Here is a 22,118-nt window from a genome sequence, read left to right as displayed (position 1 = left end):
TAAATCATGTCTATAGATCGAAAGATACGAATAGTTACATCTTATAAAACATTCGAAAATACATAGTTACAGTACATCAATATCTAAAATAATCCATAATCATCATTATGGACTATAGTTTTGGGTGTGTGTATATATTAAATGCAGTCCCGTGGGAGTCCATTCATTTTGATATAAGTGAAAATCTACAAAGCAAGTTTTTGTTTAGATCAGAGTTGAAGAACAAAATATATAAAAAGAAGACCTAATAGCCTCAGGTGAATCTGCACTCTACAGTTTTGAGAAGGCAGAGTGTGTCAATGAGGGGCCTCCATTAATATTCAGAAACAGACAATTCTCCACACATTCAGCTACCATCACTCTTCTTAGAAGTCTCCCAAGACTCTGAAACCGGTCTACCACATCCAAGCTCACCATTTACACAAGCAAATAAAAGGGATATGCGTAAAGTTATCCCGACCAAATATCGTAGGCATATAAGAGAGAAACTATTCAAAGCAGAATTCAAACTCGGGGGGATGAAACCATGTACATTGCCATCAAGACACAGGCGCAGGGGGACCGGTAGGTGCGGGGGGCTTCAAAAGAGGTTGGAGGGCTTTCACAACTATGCTCATATTTGGTCGGAACTCAGATTCGTACTGTACACACAATGCAGCCACCGCTGCTAGCTGCATCACCGAACAAGAAAAGTAGATTCGTTAATCACCTGAACGAACTCCGAGCTTATATACCGTTCATTATATTGAGTACCTTCGCAATTCCTTTAGGAGGGTATTCTCCCTTTAGTCTTGGATCTACACATTGCTTCACTTTGTCCTCGCTTAGCCTTGGGGTAGCCTAAAGGAAATAAACATGTCAAACCATGTTTCAGATATAATAAGAGGGCAGACAATGTCTTTTTAGGCGCAACGCCCACGAAAGCGTATTAGGCTTTTGGAGTTGATTGCAGAGGCACGCCTCCGCAACAGCACCTTACTTGTCTCCTCTTTTTGAAAAGGGTGTCTGGAAACGCTTTTCAAAACACATGGAGAAGAGACAATGAGAACAATTTAACAAGGAATACACGTTACAACTCACCCAGGTAACTAAACTTTGCTGTCCGCGGGGCATCGTGTGATCGACAGGTTTCCTACCAGTCAAAAGCTCAAGTAGAACTACACCAAAGCTGTATACATCACTCTTCTGTGTCAACTGTCCAGACATTGCATACCTGCAGAAAGACATATCCATTGATAACAATGATGGCAAAATTGAAGCCACTTTTCTGAAACAAAAACTGCATTTCTTAAACTGAAAATGTTAATAAATGAGGCTAAGTTTTTGTAAATGTTTTTATAAAATGGTGTACAAAACAAAAGACTGTTACTAATTTTTTATTGAAAGGTTACAAATGAGACAACCAGAAAAGCAGCCTCCTAAAAACTAATGTACAACAAAGACTGGTTTAACACACAGGTAATTGAATATTAGCAATTTAGCAGTGGAAAAAGGTGTAAATATTTGTGCTCCTATTAGCTCGATATTAGCAGAAAGACAAGAATTCCCACTTCTCAGACATGTTTATGGCAACTTAACTAACAGAAGTCCTAAGCCAAAGGACTCTGCTGTCATTCTGTAAATCAACAGTAAAACTTTGAAGACAATTTATCATGGGTTTGAAAAAGACTATTAGAATTTGCAAAGTTCTAGTTTCACAGCATAAATTCACCCAAACTACCCTAATAGAGGTCTTCACACAATCAACCAAGAACAGGAGAAGAGAGTTTTAGAAACATTACTCTGGAGCATGGTAACCAAAAGTTCCCAAAACTCGAGTTGAATGAAGACGGGCTGCCATATCAGGGGCTTGATTGGAGAGGTTAAAATCAGCTATCTTCGCTTTAAAATCCTCAAAGAGAAGCACATTGCTGGACCTGATATCTCGGTGTATAATAGCAGGTTGAACCTTCTCATGCAAGTATTCCAGTCCTTTGGCAGCATCAACTGCAATTCTCACTCGCTGCATCCAGTCGAGCACTGGACCAGGTTGTGCTCCTTGTACTCCCTTCCTTCCTTCAATCATGGAGAGGGTGGGCTTATATCAATTACCCGATCTTAGATCAGTTATTAGTAACATTGTCATAAAGAAAAGTTAAAAGGATGGGATACCATGTAACACATCATGCAAAGATCCCATGGTTGCATATTCATATGCCAATACACGAAGATTTCCTTCAACACAATATCCAAGCAATTCAACAAAATTTTCATGTTTCAATCTTGATACTGTAGAAACCTGAAAGTCAAAAGGATATTAAAAGACCATATATTTGGTCAAGATATCCAAATTAAAAAAATTAAAAATGATATAGGTAAAAAAAAATGATGACATATTATTCCAATATCTAACAAACCTGGGTCAAAAACTCAAAGTTACTGTCAGGCTCAGAGGAAACATCGAGCTTTTTTACAGCTACATTTTTCCCATTATTCAAGCTTGCATAGTAAACTCTACCATAAGATCCTTCTCCAATCAATGCTTTCGACCCAAAATTATCTGTCTTTTCTTTCAGTTCATCCAGGGAGAGTGCAGGCACTTCAATTGTTGGTGCTGCCTTTTGTGCCTCAGGTTTAACAGGCGCTGACACGTTTGGGCCCTTTGAGTGGCCTAAATGTGAAACATAGTGAAGCTTCAGTGGAACAAACTTATTTATACTTCCTTAGTGCATACACTAGTGTACCAAAACGTGCCTCAATTGGGCAATAAAATTTCAAAAGACATGCATAAAAGAGTAAATATGTTGAGCCAATTAGGAACCAAAAAAGACAGACATCTTCATGATCCTGTCTGCTTTCTGGTTCTAATTTCCTTTTCATTATATCAATGATCAATGGTTTCTTGTTCAAAAAAAAAAAAAAAAAAACACCTAAGTGATACACAACTTTCCTCCGTTAACATTGATAAAGTAGCTATGGAAACTAACCATCTCCAAAATTAGTGGGGCTTTTCAAGTGCTCATTTTCAGTTGACTCATTTGTCTCTTCAACTTGACAAAAACAACAAAACCACTTGCGCATTCTCACTTTCTTCCTTTGCTGTCGATTATTCGTACTTTTGTTCGCTGGATGAAAAATGTTATCAGGAGGAGGAGCATAAGCCTGCACAATGTTAGCACAGTTTCACTAAGAGTGTAATGGCAGTGGCCTTCAGTAAACTCTCATAGTTAACACAAAAGAAACACTCAAATGGCTGCACAATAACAATAGTATTTTACCCTTATAAAAACAATGAAGAACAGAGTAAAAGATGGAAAATCGGCAACAAAGAAAACAGGTGAACTTCTAGTAATTTAAAACACAACCCGAAAGAAGTAGATAGAACAAGCATTATATTTCATAGTATTAGAGACCTTCACCAAACTACTAGAGACACTTCCATTAAGGGCTTGAAATTGTTGCATTAGACACAATCACACCTCAAAATCCAACCCAATCTTAACTACTTGACAACACCTAAATTTATAAGCAATTTCATGATCTCGTAAGCACGCTGATCTTTTAGAAAGGTTGTTAACTAATACTAATAAACTCGTCAAAAATTCCCCATCTAGATTGCTGCAACAAACCAGCAATGATGATGGGGGGTTTCACAAGTGAAAATCTTCAAAAGAATGTCTTACATCACTCTTTCTTCAAATTGGTGTCCATTATGCAAGAAAGAAAACAAATCACAAAGCCACTTGTTTATGCAATGCACGTACGCTCATAATTTCTAAACAACGATTCTCAATATATTTGGATGGCATCTCACATTTCCTAGGGAGGTAAAGAACTTTTTGGATATGGCTTTCAACGTTCTACCCTCTCAAGAATACAAAAGCCCTATTATGGAAAAACCTCATCATGGCTTTTTTCTGGAAAGAAATCAGAGAATATTTGCAGAAAAGACACCGGCCTACACAAAACTTTTCAAGAGTGTTGTTTACCAAGCTATATCTTGGTGTAAACTGCCTAATATTGTTACTTCCTATAGTTATACCTCCCTCATTACAAATAGGGAAGGTCTTTTGTAAACACCATGGATTATACACCCCTTTTGTAAATTTCGATCATCAATGAAATTGTCTCTTATTAAAAAAAAATGATGATGAGGGATTTAAAACTTGATGTCGTTGAAAAAATGCATATCATCTGGCATTCACCCCTATAAGAAAAGTAATAAGCTCATATAGAATTGGGCAAGCATAGCTATTTGGATCAAAATCAATCTATAATTAATATTTTCATGCCCCGAGATACTCCAGACACTGACAATTCAGCGTTCAATAGACTTAATTTAGTGAAAATGACGATTGAAAATTTTCAAAGAAAAGGAATAGAATGATATGAAATTGTGGAAAGATCGTTAAAGCAAAATTTGATAACAATACTATAAACAAAATGGACTTTGGAAGAGAAGGGAACAAAAAAAAAAACCCCATAATCGCCTCATCAAACGGATGATTCTTACCACTAGCAAATGCCTACCAGACTCCGAGTTCTTCATCCAAAAAGCAAGAGAAATTCAAACAAAACCGATTTAGCAGAATGCAGATAATAAACACACAAAAAAGAAGAGTATATAAGAAGAAGAAAAAATTTCCCGATTTAGCGACAACCTAAACAAAAAACTACATCGATATTCATTTCGAAACAACCAGAGAACAAACCAGCGAAAACTCAGCAGAATTTGGCCAAACAAAAAAAAACTAAACAATCAAAGAAACAAATTCTTGAAAACCGAACTGAAAATGGATAAGAAGGAAGAACGAGAAATTAAACCTGAAATTAAGAGATTGGAACGCGAAGAGCCTCGAAATGGAAAGGAAACAGAAATCGTACAGCTGTGGAGAAGAAGAAAAAGAAAGAGAGAATGGAAACAAAAGAACAACAGAAATACAGATGGGAATTGGTGGGTTTTTTGTTGTGTGTTCTTGGGATTTTTAGCGTCCGGATTCGGATTGAAAGCGAAGCAAAAGAAGAAAGCAACAAAGAAAAGCGGGAATGACAGAGAAGCATACACCGACGCCGAGCTGACAACTCTCTCCCTTTACTCTGAATTTCTCACATTAAGCCAAAGAAAATGGGAAGAAAGTGAAAGAAAAAGCTCCCTTCTTTTTCTATTACTATTTTTTTCTCCCCTTCACTCTCAAGTTTATCCACCTTCTATTTAATATTTTCTTTAATTATATCAAATTAATACCAATACATTAATTTCAAAACATTACAATATAACATTAGTGTAACGAGTTCGACATTATTTACAACATCATTCACATAAATTAAATAAATTGTAACAACGATAAACGATTTTTATGTATGATTATTAATTATAATATGATATTTATACAAAACAATATTTATTTTTACCATTTTTTTTTAAACTTTTTGAAGGGGAGTGATATAATTAAAATCTATATAAATATATTCTTAAAAAAATATATTTTTGTTTATGAACTTCGAATTAATAATATATTGGTTTATTAAAAAAATTCATGTGATGTAATCTAAATTTATGATAGACCCTTTTTTTTCTTTCGATGTTATACGTCTTCTTTTGTATCTTTGACGATGACGATAAAAGACAAGATTCGTCAACAAATACATATCTAATACAATAGAGTAAGCGGTGCGACAAACAAAGATGGACAAAAGCATCTATGATAAGACTAACAAATAACTAAATTTGACAACAAAAATAAATAGGAAGAAAAGTTAGTTGTTATAGCTGACCATTTAGTATATTGTTTAAGTATAGATACTAGTACGTTAAGATATAATACTTGTAACGACTCAGATCTACCGTTAGCAAATATTGTCCTTTTTGGGCTTTCCATTTCGGGCTTTCCTTTAAGGCTTTAAAACGCGTCTGCTAGGAGAAGGTTTCAGCGGTAGATCTGGGCCGTTACAATACTAATCCACACCTCAATCCAAACGAAGCTTTATTCAAAATGCAGAACCACAAAGAACACTATGCTTCCCTCGTCCTTTTAAAAGAGTGTATGGTCAAACTGAAAAACAACCTTGAGAGCAGAGATGACATCCGAATGTATAAAATTATTTAATTTTAGGTATTTACAGTGTCTGTGTTGTTAATAAACGGTTTAAGAGCAGGTTGTTTATATAATATAAGCATCACATGTAGTGTTGTCTAGACATTGGGCCTCATTTGCTATCACCATCATCACCACCATACTCAGTAGAATTACCATTCCAAAAGGAATTCCTACCTTTGAACCGTTCGTCGTCTTCATCCTTCTTCAACGTATGAATGCTATGAATATTTGCTCCAAATCTAGCTGTTGACAATGGTTGCTTCCCACGGGTATTGTTTCCGCTCGTTGTTGCAGTTCCTTGGTTTGGTTGGCGGACATGGCGCCTCTCTACTTCTGAAAATTCACTACCTGATACATATATATATAAACATATTAGAAAAAAAGTTCATTTCTAACTCTATACTTACAACAATGGCTGAATTTTCACATACTTAAAAGAGTAAAAAACTAAGCCACAAAATCACCCAAACCCAACCATAAAAATACTCAAAGCCAACCACAAAACCCCTGAAACTAAAGTAGACCCTTTGAAAGTTAAGAGACCATAACAAAATAATCCTGAAAGTTCAAGGGTTAAACCAAGATTTTAACCTTAAAAGAACATTAACACTCATGTGAAATTTCTATTTTAGGAAAAGGAACTCACTATACTGTCGCACATCTCCTTGAGTTTCATGTCTGGTGCCCCCAAGATAGGAGAATGGATTCACATAAGATAAAATCCTTCTAACGAATGCAAAGTATCCATCACCGTTTTCATCTGAAGATCCACCATTGGCTGCAGAATTTCTTTGATCAGCAGAGGAGGATGCTCCCCTGAAATCACGAGTAACTCCCAGATGTCGAACCATTATCAATGATTGTCTATTAGAAAGGCCCAAGTAAGACAATGATTTCTCCAAATCTGCAGCAATTCAAATAATTAAGAAAATGGTCAACTCCGAGCTTCCCAGTAAGAATCTTCATGTCATTAAGTATTACAATGACAGATTCCAACAAAACTTCAAATAAGGAAGTTAAAGAGTTTAATGAAGTCCACAGACCAGAAAAACACCAATTTGAGCCGGACTATTAGCTATAGTTATAGAATCATAGATGAATCGTTTGAAAGATCTGAATATCAGTTTCAATCAATACCAGCTGATCCTTAGTCCTAATCAGTGGATGCCAGTCCAGTTGATATTTTAGTAAGGCACACAGCAAGGGTTTCATGATAAGAACTCATAGATGTGATCACCATACCTCTAGTATCTCATTTCAAAGAAACAGGGGTACCAACATGTATTCGAAGTGCCATATAGGTTGGATGTTCTAATTTCAAGGAGGTGCTAGAATGGCAACAAAAACAATTGCCGGACTATGAGTATTATGCCGTTTAAAGATTATTTACATGAAACTCGAAACGTGAATGGTCAATTCAATAATAGAGTCACCTTTTGTAGGGGTTTGTATTGTTAGGTTTATGAAAAGTTCTTGTCCATGGTTGTTCTTTACATAGATGTCTTTGCTGTTTTTAATTCTTATTTTTCACTTTCTTTGGGAGTTTGTATCACTTGAACTTTTAACTTTTTTTCATTATATCAATGAGAAGTAATTCCTTGTTAAAAATAAAAAGTACAGCAGATCAACTTTCAAAGGAGGATGCTACATTTCTATTTCTCTCCTCCATGGTGTATTAGGTGTGCTTCTAACTCAGAGCATCTTGGACACTTTTTTCTAATTGCTCCTTAGCCTCAAGATATCGGATGGTGACTTTAGAAGCTTTTGACTGGTCTTTGAATTTTCCTAACAAGTATGATCTTGCTACTATTTTGGTGGGACACCCTTTCCAGAGAGCGAAGAGGATTTTGTGGCTTGCTATCATAGAATTTTCCTCCGATTTCTTTGCAGCAAAGAAATGGAAGAAATTTCAGAAACTCTTTATCTACTTTTGATCAATTTTCAGACCTAGTAATTCTTCATGCTATGTATTTTTGAAAGTGTAAGCACCCTTTTACTGATTATAACCTTTCTTCTTTGATGTCTAATTGTTGAGTTTTCATGTAACCTTTAGGCAGTGGGAGTTTTTACTCTTTTATTTTATTCATCAATAAAATTATAAAAAAAAAAAAACAAAAACAAAAAACAAAACTTGTCACATGGTTTGTTAGATTAACCACGTAACATATTTTCATATCATCCTCTAACACGTTCTAGCCTTCTAGCAACGTTTGTTTAATATCACTAATGATTTTACCTTTTCACAAACCTCTCAGGTTAAAATTTTAATTAGGCTTTAGTTCTAACACTAAATAGAATCCTAACCCAAACTTCAAACTTCAAAGACAAACAAAAGTAATTTATTGGAAATATAAATTAAAATTTTAATATTATTAGGGACCAAATGAAAAAAAAATCAATAATATATGAGGATCTATTGAATTTAACCAAGTAATAAATATTCAGATCATACCTTGATCTGTGAAAACCTTGCGTGGATATGGAACAGCTAAATCATAAGATCCAAAGGTACTTTCCTGGCTGTTATCCACGTAGTCTTTGACCATTCTCAAGGTGCTTGTCTTGGAGAACTTCTCCTGGACGTTAACACCATTCAGCAGCCGAATGTTTAAATGAATATCACTTGAAGTGTAGTTCTTGGGGGCACTGCCATTTTCAATAGCATTATTCTCATCCACAATTTTGTTCTTTTCTTGTTGGGCCACTTCCTTGGTTTCTGGAGGAATTGGTCTTGAAGCTCCTGATTGACATGACTCAATATGGTTTGGAATGATAGGAGAGTCGTGCACAATTGTGGAAGTATTTTCAGAAGAACAGTTTTTCTGGCCTCCAGGATCAGCCAATGAGCCTTTATTATTCTCAGAGGGATCAGGGGATTCATTATTATTCCCAACACTCACAGAATGATGTACAGTGGACTCCTTAACATCTGATTTGATGTCTTCCTCCTAAAAATTACAAAATAAAATGGAACCAATTATAAATGATATAACCATTTAGCCTAGGGTAAACAATGTTGATACCATACCTTGACTCGTTTTTCAGGCTCCTTCCTTTTTTTAGAGGAATTTTCAGTCCCTTTCTCTTCCTCTGCTACACAACTATTGACACCCAGATTAGTCTCTGAGGAATCAATATGATGATCTGCATGAGAAACAGCTGCCAAAGAGGAACTCCCTGAATCAGAAGGCCTCGAAGTAGATGCCTCAGACTTCTTTGAAGCAAGGGCTGCCGTCAAAACAGATGCGGTTGTTTCCTGCAGTTCATCTTCAGATATAACTAAAATATTCTGGTGCCTCAGACTTCTAAGGATGGTTCAAGATGAAAAATATTTCACAAAAGATAGGAGGAACAAAATGAGAGGCCTAACTTACCTCAATCACATCATAATACCTCATAATATTTCATTTTTGAAAAGCTATGAAAAATGAGAAGGGAAGAGAGAGAAAAGGAATAAGAGGGCAAAACATGAAAAGGCCATGTAATCCAAAAGATCAGAGTATAAAATTAGTAAAAATTGCCACCTCATTTATAGTTTGTCACATCTTTCTTTTTTTTTTTTTTTTTTTTTTTGTTAGTCAACTAATTGTCAAAGTTAGGAACCACTTAATAGTATTTTCCAAACCTCAAAAACTAAAGTGCCCTTTTGAAACCTTACAGACCAAATAGATGCCAAACTCAAATTTCAGGGATGAAAAGTGCATTTTGTGCACGATTCTTCTAATTTCTTCCATCCGACTAAGCTACAAAATGTCTTTCGTGGCGTTCTCCCACAAAACCAGCTTAACCACAAAAATCTAAACCGAGTACAAGAATACAGGGGATAAAAAGATGTTACAAGCACCTTCATGATTTTTACAGTTCACACAGAACAAATAGCACAACTCTGGTTCTGCCTTCTATCAATTGTGTCAAGTCTTGTCTAAGTTAAAGGACCCAAACTTTTTTCAGGACCCTTTTATCTTTGTCTTCTAATGAGGGACTTTTCGTGGATGACTAGACATTTTAGTATTTATGAACTTAGTTGATTTTGTTGGATTGAAGTCTCATTCTATAGGTCGTTTTTTTGGATTCCTTCATTGATAGGTTTTTCTTTTGTATGCTCTTGAATATTCTTTTATTTTTCCCAATAAAAGCTCAGTTTTTTAAAGATAGATAAATTAATAAGAAGTGGTTTCTCCATTTCAAATCACATTTGTAGTATGTTTATCGAACTTGAGTGTGGATAGGAGTTGGAGAAGGTCAGGGCAGCTTTGCAAGTTAGTATAGCCAATGTTTCAAAGGCATCAATCCTGATTAAGAGAGCAATCCCTTCCACATTGTTGATGAGCCCAACCCACCCATTAAGCTTCCGATCAAAAAGATTCATCCTAAGGGATAGGTTCAAATAATTGTATCCCCAAACCAGCAAGTTTTCTAAAAACTTGGACATGGAAAAGATTAGGAAGCCGTCAGTCCACTCACCCTCCCGACTTGGATTCAATTTTCAATTCATAACTAAACACGTCATCCCAAAAATTCCAGTATTTTAAATCAAGAGCCAGGGACCATTCCAGCCCATCTTGGATTACTTTTATGCGTCAACTGTAAATTTCTGATATACCAACTCTGACTTTTCTCCATGAAGCCTCTTTCTCTATTTTGAATCCCAATAATGCTCCCGGATTATCAAAAGAAAAGTATGATCTAAATGCGACTTTCAACAAAGAAGGAATAGAAGATTGGCTGTACATTGAAGTTTCAATTGAACCACCAAACATGCATTCCTTTTTTCAGCTCTTGCAACTCCAAATCCTTCCAACATCACACATTAAAACACAAAATCTGACAACTTTTACATGGTATATCACACACCAAGAATCTGTAGAGCTCCACATTATAACACAAAGTAGGTAAAAAAAATTATTAAAAAAACTACTGATAGGAAACAGTAATATACCTGGATATGAAGACCCAACCATGCCTTCTCTAAACTGGAAGCCAAAACCTCAGCACCAACAAAGCCCTCTAGAATATTTCAAGACAGAAATCAAAACTTGAACAGAAACATATAATATGTTTAGCTTGTGGCAATTGAAACTTCTCATCAACAATCCTTACCATTTTGCCAAAGTTGTATACCATTGTATCCAACAGCTGTTATACATGGTACAGATTTCTGCGGGTCTGCAGTAGACTGATGCAAGGAAAAAACTTCGACCTTGAAAAGTATTAGAGATCAAGTTCATGATGTCATTTAGAGACTGGGGGAAAGAAGATATATCAAGCTGAGAAGCTAGCCCAAGGAAAAAGAATAACAATCCTATTTAGAAATCGTACAAATTCTCATCAAGCACTAACTAAAAATAATAATAATAAATAAATAATACAGTTATCACCACTCCTTGAGTGTTACTGCTTTTAGACATGACAGTAGTAGGCACTGATAACTTTGATCTACAGATCAAATACAATTATACCAGCTTTATAGACGCCTTATGATTAAATATATTTTGAAAAGATCTAAGAGTTCAAAAAAAAAAAACGAAATATAAAAGTCCAAACTACACAATGGAAGGTGGTCTCAGTCTTGAAAATCTGAAGAGAATAAATGTAGTAGGAGATACCCAAGGTTTCAGTAGGTATGCTGTTGACAGTAGCAGTTTGTTCATAAAGAAAAATGAAGGTATGAGCAGAATATGTCCTCAAAACTTTATAATCAAATGCAAACAATGCATGGAGAAGGATTTTAAGTTTAACGTAAGAGGTAGAAGGAAGAGAAGAAAATTCGATGCCTCCACTTAAGAATATCCATACACAATAGAGAATTAGATGAGTGGTTGTAGCTACATATTACATTTGTTTCACGGATTTCCATCATATCTCCCAAGATGACTAGTTCATTTGAGGCAATTTTTTCAACAATATGTTTCTTCAACATCGTTGTGGAGATAAAGAACTAGCAACCCATCCTCCCCAAGACATTGAATGAAGTAACTTGGGGTTCAAAATTCCTAAAAATGTCTGTTTTTTTTTTGTTTTTTTTTTTGTTGGAATTTGGCTCTTGGAGCTGTAAGTACAGCAGTAGTACAGAAACTCCCATGTTTTTCTTCACCCTAGCATCTACGGCCGTTGTGGAAATGTAGACAATAACTGTTCATTTGATTATGAGTACAACTAAAATCGTTGGAACCAATTATTCAAGGATTCAGTCTGTCTTGGTGTCTCCACAACAAAATACAAGATTACTCTATTGGTTTAATTGTTGATTTATATAATTTATGAAAAAAGACAAATTATTAAACTAGTCAACTATTGCCATGTCAGCATAAAAAAATGTTAGAAAATTAACTAAAAAATATTCCAAATCAACTTTTTATTATTGTAGTTAACAGAGACCCAACGTCAAGGCCAATGTGAAATCAATTTTAACCAATTCTATTTTTTTTTTTTTAACAAGAAAAAAAGGATGTACAAACCAATTTTTATTGCTCAGGTTATGATTTCATAACAGTAAGTCAAGCCATGCCCAGTAACATGCAATACAGATAACAACTGAAAAATGCTACTCAATATAAGGATACATATCGATGAAAACTGAGCAGCATCAGAGCTTCCAGCAGGAATATGCAATAAAACGCAGTATTTTGACACTGCTTCAGCCACCTGGTAAACCATCAAACGAAGGAACATTAATCGTCAATTCAAGTATTTGAGACTCCAGATAGAAGTTTACCCTTGAACTTGTCCAAGTTGAACTTTCCAAACTGCTTGATTCAGCATCATCACCTAAATAAAATAAAAGGGGAAGGAGAAGGATAAATTACAACAGCACAAAATTCAAAATTCTCATAGTAGTCAGTTGTTATAATATCTTGAGATTGTTGATGGGTTTTGGAATAGAAAACTGAAAAGAAAATAGAGATTAAAATGTTCTTCTATAGGTAAGTGCGGTTGTAAAATCTCAAGCTAAAGAAACCCCAGGAAATTCAGGAGTCTTAGACCTTTCCTCACAGAATCTAGTTGAAGCTCCCCTTCCAATTACCATCCATGGGACCCAACAGAAAAATGACAATTAGGTGCAACACAACCTTCCTCTCTCCCAATGATTTCCTAATCAACACCCTGGCATGGCCCATTCTCCTTACTTCTATGCTGCAGGACCTCACATAAATAGAACATCCAATCCATCACACATTAGTTGTTTAACTACACAGAATTCTCATATCTTAGAGAAAACTTTCGGCTCTCTTTTTTCCTCTTTTCCTTCATTTTTCCTTTTCCTTTTTTCTTACTTTTTTCCCTCTCTCTCTCTCTCTCTCTCTCTGCATCTGCCAGCCCCGGGGGAATGGATATTCATGTTAATCTCAAAGAAAATGGGGTACGAACTAGTGGAATATACAATATTAACGGCAAGTGTCACCTGTGCTAAAAGCATAAGGAAATTTGTAGGTGCTAGAAAAGAATCCCACATCACAAAATACTTTTTCCCATAGTTGACTGAATTTGTTAAAATAAGAAACAAGGAAACTTCATTAGACAAAACAAGAGTGGAAGATAACGTGAAGGCTTATGGACAAGGGATCCCTAATCCTGAAAAGAGAGGTCAAACAAAAGGCCTCCGATATAGATTAATGAGGAAAAATGGAATATTAACAAAGATGTGTGTAAGGCACTCCATGTGTCAACATCTTTGGGGGGCTAAAACCCAATGGTAATACAACCGAGAGAGCACCTGAACATGAACAAATTTGCAGGCCTACTTGAGTATAAGAACTGAATTCCTTGCAATAATGTGATTAAGAAAAACAGAATTCTCCTAAATTTTTGCACACCTAGAACTAATCGTTCATATATCCTTGGATTTGGGTAAGAAATCAATTTTGATACGGGTCCTTAATAATTCACCTATCCTGATAACCATAAAAAAGGAACGAACAAATAAACTGATCTTCTTGAATGTGCTTTTCCAAGTAGAAACTCTAGGTTGGCTATATCTAAGTAGAAACATACAGGGAAAAAGGGAGAAAGTATAGATATACATCATCACTTCGACCAGTTACTCCCCCTCTACTTAAGGATAACAAAAGTTGACTTTCCTCCTTCCATCTAAAAGACGTCCAAATCAGAAAAACCCTTGAGTAAGGTAGAACGACTAAAAATTTACCGGAAATATAAACCACAAATAGTTTTTTTTGATTTTTGGATTCGATAATTGCTTCAGGCACGGATCCCTTGAATGCCAGTGATGATATAGACTGCTCCATCTGCACAAAGAAAGAATAAACAACAATGGCGATGAGGCAAAATCGCAGACAGTAAGAAATACAAAGAGAGTCAGATTTTAAAACCAAACCACTCAAGAAAAACTAAGTAATAATGAGAAGAATCAAAACATAAACAATTCAATTATATCCCCCGTGATAAAATCAGGACCCGTCTTCACACAGCCCCTTCAATCTCCATTCGTCTATCCACTTGCCACTGGCCGTCAATTCCAAAAGCAAAATTTGATGACCTATTACAAGAAACTGAAATTCCGATCACCTGAAACAAATTCAGTGGAGATTGGACTAAGAAATTTCAGAAGGATGAGCTGATTCTCTGTTGACAACCCCGACGCGCGGTCACGAGCACAGCAACGGACATTCGACGAAGATTTTTTCTCTTTTTCGCGGGTGTAAAATTATAGGTTAATCCTTGTTTCTTAAACTAACAAATTTATATATATATTATATATAAAATTAAATGATTTAATAAAGTCGATTTAGATCGTAAATTATTAAAAAATTTAAAACTTATTAGGTAAAAAATTAAAAATTTAATATTATATATTTTTTTTAAGATTAGTTTATTTATATATAATAAATATGAATTTTGTAGGTTTAAATGTTCGACTCGAATAGATGAAGAACAGGTAGTAATCAAGGCTAAACATTGAGTTAGTCATTCGAAAAATTGAATAGGTCGATTAATTACTCTATCTCAATGTTCGTATCATCTTTGTCCTAAACGATCAATATTCATAGCATCCAACGTGTTCTTACTGTCAATAAACATGTGTCGTTTTACTAAACCGTTCAACGACTGAACAAATAGAGTCATAACCTTTCTTAGTACGAGGCAAACTAAAGATAAATTTCAGGAGAAGTTCTTATAATCTAGTATTGAGATAGATAAATGGAGTTTTACATGCCTGTATTTTGAAAATGACATTTCGAGATTTGATCAGCTAATACACGATAGTAGTACATTTAGGTAACGATGAGGTTGGGCGTGTGGGAATGTTATAGTAAAGCTCAGAGTGCGTGTAGATTTGACAGATTGTTAAAAAAATTGACGATATTTAAATAAATAGCAGCAGAGCCAAACATTGCATTGTTACTCTGAGTTTTTACTTGTTTATTTACTTAATTCATTTTCATTTTTATTGTATCGCTAAACCCGACTTCTTTTAATGCATCAAAAGTACGAGATTTCACGTGGAATCAACTCGTCAATACAATTTGTTACTACTCGAGTTGTGAGATCCCACACTGATTGAAGAGAGGAACGAAACGTTATTTACAAGTATGTAGAAGCCTCTCCCTCGTAGATGTGTTTTAAAACCCTTATAGAAAAAGCTGAAAACGAAAAACCTAAAGGGGACAATATTTGCTAGCGGTGAGCTTTGGACCATTACAAATGGTATAAAAGACAGACGTCGGGCGGTATGCCAGCGAGGATGCTAAGCCCCGAAGGGGGTGGACACCAGATAGTGTGGCAACAAGACGCTAGCCCCAAAGAGAGTGAATTGTGAGATAGAGAGGGAAAGGAGTGGCAACAATTTTTTATTTTTTATTTAAAAATAATAATAATAATATTAATTATTATTATTATTTTATTTAGCAAAGAAAAATCCATGGCGTTGGTTGGGAAGCCTTGCATTAAAATATTTGAAATTTTGGTAGCCTTTGACTACCATAGGGCCGATCATTTCATATGATTTTGCCACAATCAAGATTTAATTCCCAAGAGGATAAAACGTGAAATTCCGTTCGCCAACAACAGCTCCGGAAATTCGGCACAATTTATAGATTTCAGATGGTTAAATGCGTTCTCTGACGGCTGCAATAACTCACGTTCAAGTTGGGAAATCTTCTCATCCATTCATCTCTACTGCCCATCTCTTGTTTCCGACTTAAATTCTTCTCTCTAATCTTGTTTGGAGAAGATAATGAGCAGTTTCAAGGATTTTTGTTCGAAAAAGACCGTAATCGGTCTTGGATTGGGACAATTTTTGTCTCTTCTTACCACTTTCACTGGCTCTGCATCCTCTGAACTCGCGAAAAGAGGTACATTCTTCGTATTTTTCTGCGTCTTTTTCTTGGATTTTCGTGTACTATTCTGAGTTGGAAATATGAGGATTCTGTGCATTATAAATAGTTTTGGTTTGAACTTCAACTTGTCTGGGAAGAACAGGGAGTTCTACAAAGCGCAAATGGAAGATTTACTTTCCTTTCATATGATTTAAGTTTTACTTCATGTTAAGAACTCATACAAAAGTCTAGCTTAAACAATATCCTCTATGAGGTTAATTCTCACCCCCACTTACCGTTGAACGCAATCACTTTAGCTTAAGCCTTTTGATTTAGTGGTAATTGAATAGTTTACTTTTTTGGAGCTAAATAAGAACCCGTGGCTTGTGATATCCCACCTCGATCGGGGAGGAGAACGAAATACCGTATATAAGGGTGTGGAAACCTTGAGGGGAAGCCCGAAAGGAAAAGCCGAAAGAGAAAAATATCTGTTAGCGGTGGGTTTGGGCCATTACAAATGGTAGAAGAGCCACTGAACGAGTATCAGCGAAGATGATGGGCCCTGAAGGAGGGTGAATTGTGATATCCCACGTCGGTTGGGGAGGAGAACGAAACACCCTTTATATAGGTGTGGAAACCTCTCCCTAGTAGACGCATTTTAAAAACATCAAGGAGAAGTTCGAAAGGAAAAACCCAAAAAGGACAATATCTGCTAGCGGTGGACTTGGACCATTACATCGGGACATTCTTAAATATGCAATAATTTATTAGTTATTAACACTTCATACTCTTTTGGGCAGGAATTAATGCACCGACTTCACAGTCCTTTATAAACTATGTCCTCTTGGCCATTGTCTATGGAAGTATAGTGCTCTACCGTAAGAAAGCACTCAAGGTGATTGTGATTCTTTTTGCTTTGATACATTTTGGACTGATTGAATGGCTACCCGTTGAAATTTGATAGTTGATGGAGAAAGAAGCTAAACAATTGAATGTTCCTCATATTGTTGATGAAGTTTTCCAGACTATATTTTCTTGCTGCTTTTGTTGTTTTTGAATTCTTTTGCATGGCAATAGCCAAGTTCAAAATATTTAGACAGAGCACATGTTGGGCACCAAACATAGTAATCGTAATGCTGTTATGAAAATCTTTTAAAGTTCACCTCGTGCATAAAAGTTTAACTTAGATATAGCTACCTTCGTTAGATAGATGGCTAAAGGTGGCCGTTGCATCCTATAATAATTTGGCTGTTGAATTAGAGATGTGAATTGTTGATGGCTTGATTATACCAGCTGCTATTTGTGAGATCCCACATCGATTGGAGAAGAGAACGAAGCATTCTTTATAAGGGCGTGGAAATTTCTCCTTAGTTGACACGTTTTAAAACCGTTATGCTGATGGCAATATGTAACGTGCCAAAGCGAATAATATCTATTAGCGGTGGACTTGGGCTATTACAAATGGTATCAGAGCCAAACACCGGGTGGTGTGCCAACGAGGACGCTGGGCTCACAAGGGGGGTGGATTGTGAGATCCCACATCGGTTGGAGAGGAGAATGAAGCATTCCTTATAAAGGTGTGGAAACTTCTTCCTAGTAGACGTGTTTTAAAACCGTGAGGCTAACGGCAATACGTAACGAGCCAAATCGGATAATATCTGATAGCAGTGGGCGTAGGCCATTACACTATTTCTTTGTACAACGCTGAATTATAAGGTGACATGGGAGCCCCTGATCTATTAGACATTCTCCACATGAAGATGTCAGAACAACTCGTGTTTAGTTATGCGGTTGATATTCTTTTCTTTTGCTAATTCATATCTCTGATGCGTGAATTTCTTACTTATCTTCTTTTTAAATCTTACAGGCCAAATGGTACTTCTACGTACCACTAGGATTGGTAGATGTAGAAGCCAACTACCTTGGTACGGAGATTTTTCTTGTCTTGACGATATTCTTTGATAAAACGAAACGTTATAGGACATACCAATATTAAGAACGTTCTTTCGCGCTGTGTGTTCTTCTTGTAAAAGAGGATTTTCATGAACCTTCTCTAATCATCATTGCCCATGAGTCATGAGCTATAGAAGTCTATATATATATTAGTCTTTACTTCTTATATCGTAATATTTTGCCTAAATGTTTAATAATTTGATACTGGCGTTGTGCTGATGTGAGGTGCAGTTGTGAAGGCCTATCAGTACACATCTCTCACAAGTGTCATGCTGCTGGATTGTTGGACAATCCCTTGTGTTATGCTGCTAACCTGGCTTTTCCTGAAAACAAAATACAGATTCAGGAAGATAGCTGGTGTTGTTGTTTGTGTTGCTGGTCTTGTCATGGTCATTTTTTCTGATGTTCACGCTGGTGACCGAGCTGGTAACGACACGAACACCATTAAGTCCTCTCTCCCTCTCTCTCACCCCTTATCCTGTAAGAGCCCAAGCCTACCGCCACCAAATATTGTCCTCTTTGGGTTTTTCCTTTCGAAATTCCTCTTAAGGTTTTAAAACGCGTCTACTAGGGAGAAGTTTTCACACCCTTATAAAGAATGCTTCGTTCCCCTCTCCAACCAATGCGGGATCTCACAATCCACCTCTCTTGGGGGACCAACGTCCTCGCTGACACACCATTCAGTGCCTGACTCTAATATCATTTGTAATAGCTCAAGCCCACTGCTAGCAAATGTTGTCCTCTTTGGGCTTTCCCTTGAGGTTTTAAAACGCGCCTACTAGGGAGAGGTTCCCACATCCTTATAAGGAACGCTTCGTTCCCCTCTCCAACTAATGTGGCGTCTCACAATCCACCTCTCTTGGGGGACTAGTGTCCTCGTTGACACACCGTTTAGTGCCTGGCTATGATACCATTTGTAACAGCTCAAGCTCACCGCTAGCAGATATTGTCCTCTTTGGGCTTTCCCTTCCGGGCTTACCCTCAAGGATTTAAAACGCGTCTACAAGGGAGAGGTTTCCACACCCTTATAAATAACGCTTCATTCCCCTCTCCAACCAACCCCCAATTTGATTTTTATGACATTCTATTACATCCGTAAGCATTTTCGTGATGAACCTTGCAAAATGATGTTTCCTTGTACTTACATGCACCAATATGACCTGCAGGAGGAACCAGCCCACTTAAAGGGGATGCTCTTGTTATAGCTGCTGCTACCCTTTATGCAGTTACTAATGTCAGCGTGGTAAGGCCACATGTGCGCAGTAGCAGTTACTTTTTCCGTTACAGATAGACTCAAGCCATTTGATGATTGGTTTGTGATATACAATTATTAAACACTTGATAAATGTTTAACTTTCTACTGAAGGAATTTCTGGTGAAGAATGCTGATAGAGTTGAGCTAATGGCGATGTTGGGCACCTTCGGTGCCATCGTCAGTGCAATTCAAATGTATCCTTAATTTTATATACGTCTCAATGTTCTATGGTATTTTTTCTATGCATATACATAAATTTTGTATACGTCTCGATGTGATATTGTTTTGGTTTTTTGGTCTAAGAAATGTCTCGAAATCGAGCGGGCACTAAGGTGACTGTGTGCCTGTGACATCTTTTAAAAGTTTATGTATCATGTTTCCCTTGATGATTTCCTTAGAAGCATAATTGAGCGCAATGAATTAAAATCCATTCGATGGACAGCCGGAGCAGTAAGGCCTCTTCTCTTTCTCTCTTTAACTCGCACTGTCACATAGCATACCTTCCCTCCTTAGAAAAGTAGTACTTCATAAAGAGAATACCTTTCGGTTTGATAAAGATAAGATGTTTTCATTTGCAACATCAAGCCGAAATGAAAATCCTACGCCAAATGCAAAAATGGGGGGCAGCTAGGAATCCATCGACCTGACATGCTTCTGTTGTTGGTTTCGTCTGTCACTGGATCTTTTATGAAGCCAAGTCGTTTAATCCATATGACTTACTTTTACTTGCCAAAACTTTAGAGATGGGCTGCATAGATGGAGTTTTTAGTGTTAATTTGTGAGATCCCACATTGATTGGAGAGAGTAACGAATACCAGCAAGGACGCTGGACCTTGAAGGTGGGTGGATTGTGAGATCTCACATCGGTTGGGGAGAGAACGAATCAAAAGGGTGTGGAAACCTCTCCCTAGCAGACGCATTTTAAAAACCTTGAGGGGAAGTCCATAAAGGAAAGCCCAAAGAGGACAATATCTACCAGTCGTGGGCTTGGGCGGTTACAAATGGCATCAGAGCCAGACACCTGAGGATGTGCCAGCGAAGAGGTTGAGTCCTGAAGGGGGATGGACACGAGGCGATGTGCCAACAAGGACGTTAGGCCTCGAGAGAGAGAGGGGGGGGGGGCATGGATTGTGGATCCCACGTCGGTTGGAGAGGAGAACAAAGCATTCTTTATAATGGTATGAAAACCTCTCCTAGCAGACGCTTTTTGAAGACCCTAAGGGGAAGAGCGAAAGGAAAAACTCAAAGAGGACAATATCGGCTAGCGGCGGGCTTGAACTAAACTCAATCTCTCCTATAATTTGATACTCGATTGTTATTGTTTTCTATCTTATTTCATTCAGGCAATTCCTTTTGCTGGGTTTTCTGTGGCTATGTTCATGTTTTACTCGCTTGTCCCTGTACTGCTTCAGGTATGGATTGGAATATTTCTTATCAATATTATGCAAGTTGATGGCTGAATGGTTCATCTCCCAAATAGTCTGCTAGTATTTTAGATCTCTAGCACCTCTTACATTAGAGTTTGGTTCTAAAAGTATGCATTTTCGCAGGTTAGCGGATCCACAATGTTGAACCTCTCTTTACTGACCTCGGACATGTGGTCGATCGTAATTCGTGTCATCGCATATAACGAGATGGTTCGTGGTCATTCGTCACCATCACGTCGTTCTTTTCTTTTCTTTCATGAGTCATATCGGACGTTTTGTTTGTCTAAATCTAGTCATTTTTTGCAGGTTGATTGGATTTACTACTTGGCCTTTGCTGTTGTTGTCATTGGACTTATTATTTATTCAGTGTATGTAATCTCTCTTGATCTACTTTTTATATACTGCTCTTAGAATGTGCTCGTAAAATACATATATATACTGCTCGAAAAGTTTCGGTTCGAACGACCTCAGGGTTGCGTTGCATTATCATTCCTTCAAGTCGTGGAGCGTTTATAGATGATTACCTAAATGATGGTTACTGATAAAGTTTTGAGAATCTGCCATTTTTATAGCCAACTTTAGCCATAGAAGTTTTTTTCCCCGTCTAATGGCTACACAAAACCATTGTTATTACATTTTGCACTTATCTAATAGTGCTAGACAAACTCTGAACTCTTATCTCTAAATGCAGGGGTGAAAAAGAAGAAGATCAACGTCGAGCTGACATCACCGACGAAGAATCCGAGCACGACAAACATGCATACAAGAAATGTCCTTCGAGAAACTAGGAACAAGGAACTTCAACCATTAGGTCGGATAGAAAAAATTAGGAAAGAGGTGTCTAATCTAATCTCGATTTAGAGTTCACTTACTCTTTCGTGGGGTTCTTTATGGGCTTATTTTTTTCGACACGGATAACATTTTGGTCGAAAATATATGTTTTTACTGTTTATATATATGTTTATATATAGGTAGGTTGACAAATATGTATTTGTTAATTATGCTTTTATTTGTCTTATATAATAGAATTTTTAGACCTGTAACCGTTTATTTAAATAATATTTTAAAATCAAGAAAAGAAGGTTGGATTGGTCGATATCAAACAACCCTTTTAAAATCAAGAAAAGAA

At 36.7% G+C, this 22,118-nt stretch overlaps 3 protein-coding genes across 8 annotated transcripts; 1 reads left to right on the top strand and 2 right to left on the bottom strand.

Annotated features, from left to right (window-relative positions):
• Window positions 1–135: 135 nt before the first annotated feature.
• LOC111778895 (protein CYTOSOLIC ABA RECEPTOR KINASE 5) lies at window positions 136–5,138 on the bottom strand. 2 transcript variants are annotated; one of them, XM_023658897.2, is made up of 8 exons: window positions 4,804–5,138; window positions 2,967–3,141; window positions 2,397–2,650; window positions 2,152–2,278; window positions 1,782–2,055; window positions 1,081–1,213; window positions 754–840; window positions 136–671 (listed from the first exon to the last, which is right to left on the bottom strand). In XM_023658897.2, the coding sequence occupies exons 2-8, from the start codon at window positions 3,058–3,060 to the stop codon at window positions 540–542; spliced, it is 1,101 nt and encodes a 366-aa protein (XP_023514665.1). In that variant the 5' UTR covers window positions 3,061–3,141; window positions 4,804–5,138; the 3' UTR covers window positions 136–539. The 2 variants fall into 2 exon arrangements, with proteins under 2 accessions (XP_023514665.1, XP_023514663.1); XM_023658895.2 differs by lacking the exon at window positions 4,804–5,138 and adding an exon at window positions 4,493–4,739.
• A 920-nt stretch (window positions 5,139–6,058) lies between these two features.
• Window positions 6,059–14,752, bottom strand: LOC111778599 (Ubiquitin-like superfamily protein). Of its 3 annotated transcripts, none has more exons than XM_023658515.2 (10): window positions 14,604–14,752; window positions 14,224–14,323; window positions 12,793–12,845; window positions 12,641–12,722; window positions 11,178–11,243; window positions 11,017–11,084; window positions 9,106–9,333; window positions 8,530–9,025; window positions 6,724–6,981; window positions 6,059–6,425 (listed from the first exon to the last, which is right to left on the bottom strand). In XM_023658515.2, the coding sequence occupies exons 2-10, from the start codon at window positions 14,321–14,323 to the stop codon at window positions 6,187–6,189; spliced, it is 1,590 nt and encodes a 529-aa protein (XP_023514283.1). In that variant the 5' UTR covers window positions 14,604–14,752; the 3' UTR covers window positions 6,059–6,186. The 3 variants fall into 3 exon arrangements, with proteins under 3 accessions (XP_023514283.1, XP_086975316.1, XP_086975315.1); XM_087119190.1 differs by having other exon boundaries at window positions 8,530–9,022; XM_087119189.1 differs by lacking the exon at window positions 14,604–14,752 and having other exon boundaries at window positions 14,224–14,596.
• Window positions 14,753–15,991: 1,239 nt separating this feature from the next.
• Window positions 15,992–21,973, top strand: LOC111778055 (uncharacterized). Of its 3 annotated transcripts, XM_023657672.2 has the most exons (11): window positions 15,994–16,390; window positions 17,155–17,249; window positions 18,222–18,279; window positions 18,539–18,733; window positions 19,474–19,550; window positions 19,674–19,756; window positions 19,961–20,012; window positions 20,906–20,974; window positions 21,113–21,199; window positions 21,296–21,357; window positions 21,681–21,973. In XM_023657672.2, the coding sequence occupies exons 1-11, from the start codon at window positions 16,273–16,275 to the stop codon at window positions 21,775–21,777; spliced, it is 993 nt and encodes a 330-aa protein (XP_023513440.1). In that variant the 5' UTR covers window positions 15,994–16,272; the 3' UTR covers window positions 21,778–21,973. The 3 variants fall into 3 exon arrangements, with proteins under 3 accessions (XP_023513443.1, XP_086975403.1, XP_023513440.1); XM_023657675.2 differs by lacking the exon at window positions 18,539–18,733 and having other exon boundaries at window positions 15,992–16,390; XM_087119277.1 differs by lacking the exon at window positions 20,906–20,974 and having other exon boundaries at window positions 15,993–16,390.
• Window positions 21,974–22,118: the final 145 nt, after the last annotated feature.

Source organism: Cucurbita pepo, chromosome 17 (genome assembly GCF_057944985.1).
Source record: "Cucurbita pepo subsp. pepo isolate OVF chromosome 17, ASM5794498v1, whole genome shotgun sequence".
Taxonomy (NCBI): domain Eukaryota; kingdom Viridiplantae; phylum Streptophyta; class Magnoliopsida; order Cucurbitales; family Cucurbitaceae; genus Cucurbita; species Cucurbita pepo.
This window is presented reverse-complemented; position numbering and strand designations above follow the sequence as displayed.

What these genes read in the sequence shown, in the direction of transcription:
- LOC111778895 (XM_023658895.2), bottom strand. Translation starts at nt 4,528, where the DNA reads ATGAAGAACTCGGAGTCTGGTAGGCATTTGCTAGTG. An exon ending in AGCAAAGTTTAGTTACCTGG is followed by an intron (nt 841 to 1,080) that starts GTGAGTTGTAAC and finishes TATTTCCTTTAG; the next exon opens with GCTACCCCAAGGCTAAGCGA. An exon ending in CTCCTAAAGGAATTGCGAAG is followed by an intron (nt 672 to 753) that starts GTACTCAATATA and finishes TCGGTGATGCAG; the next exon opens with CTAGCAGCGGTGGCTGCATT.
- LOC111778599 (XM_023658515.2), bottom strand. Translation starts at nt 14,323, where the DNA reads ATGGAGCAGTCTATATCATCACTGGCATTCAAGGGATCCGTGCCTGAA. An exon ending in ATTTGTGGTTTATATTTCCG is followed by an intron (nt 12,846 to 14,223) that starts GTAAATTTTTAG and finishes TATTTTATTTAG; the next exon opens with GTGATGATGCTGAATCAAGC. An exon ending in CAACTTGGACAAGTTCAAGG is followed by an intron (nt 12,723 to 12,792) that starts GTAAACTTCTAT and finishes ATGGTTTACCAG; the next exon opens with GTGGCTGAAGCAGTGTCAAA.
- LOC111778055 (XM_023657672.2), top strand. Translation starts at nt 16,273, where the DNA reads ATGAGCAGTTTCAAGGATTTTTGTTCGAAAAAGACCGTAATCGGTCTT. An exon ending in TGTAGAAGCCAACTACCTTG is followed by an intron (nt 18,280 to 18,538) that starts GTACGGAGATTT and finishes TGTGAGGTGCAG; the next exon opens with TTGTGAAGGCCTATCAGTAC. An exon ending in TTGTCCCTGTACTGCTTCAG is followed by an intron (nt 20,975 to 21,112) that starts GTATGGATTGGA and finishes GCATTTTCGCAG; the next exon opens with GTTAGCGGATCCACAATGTT.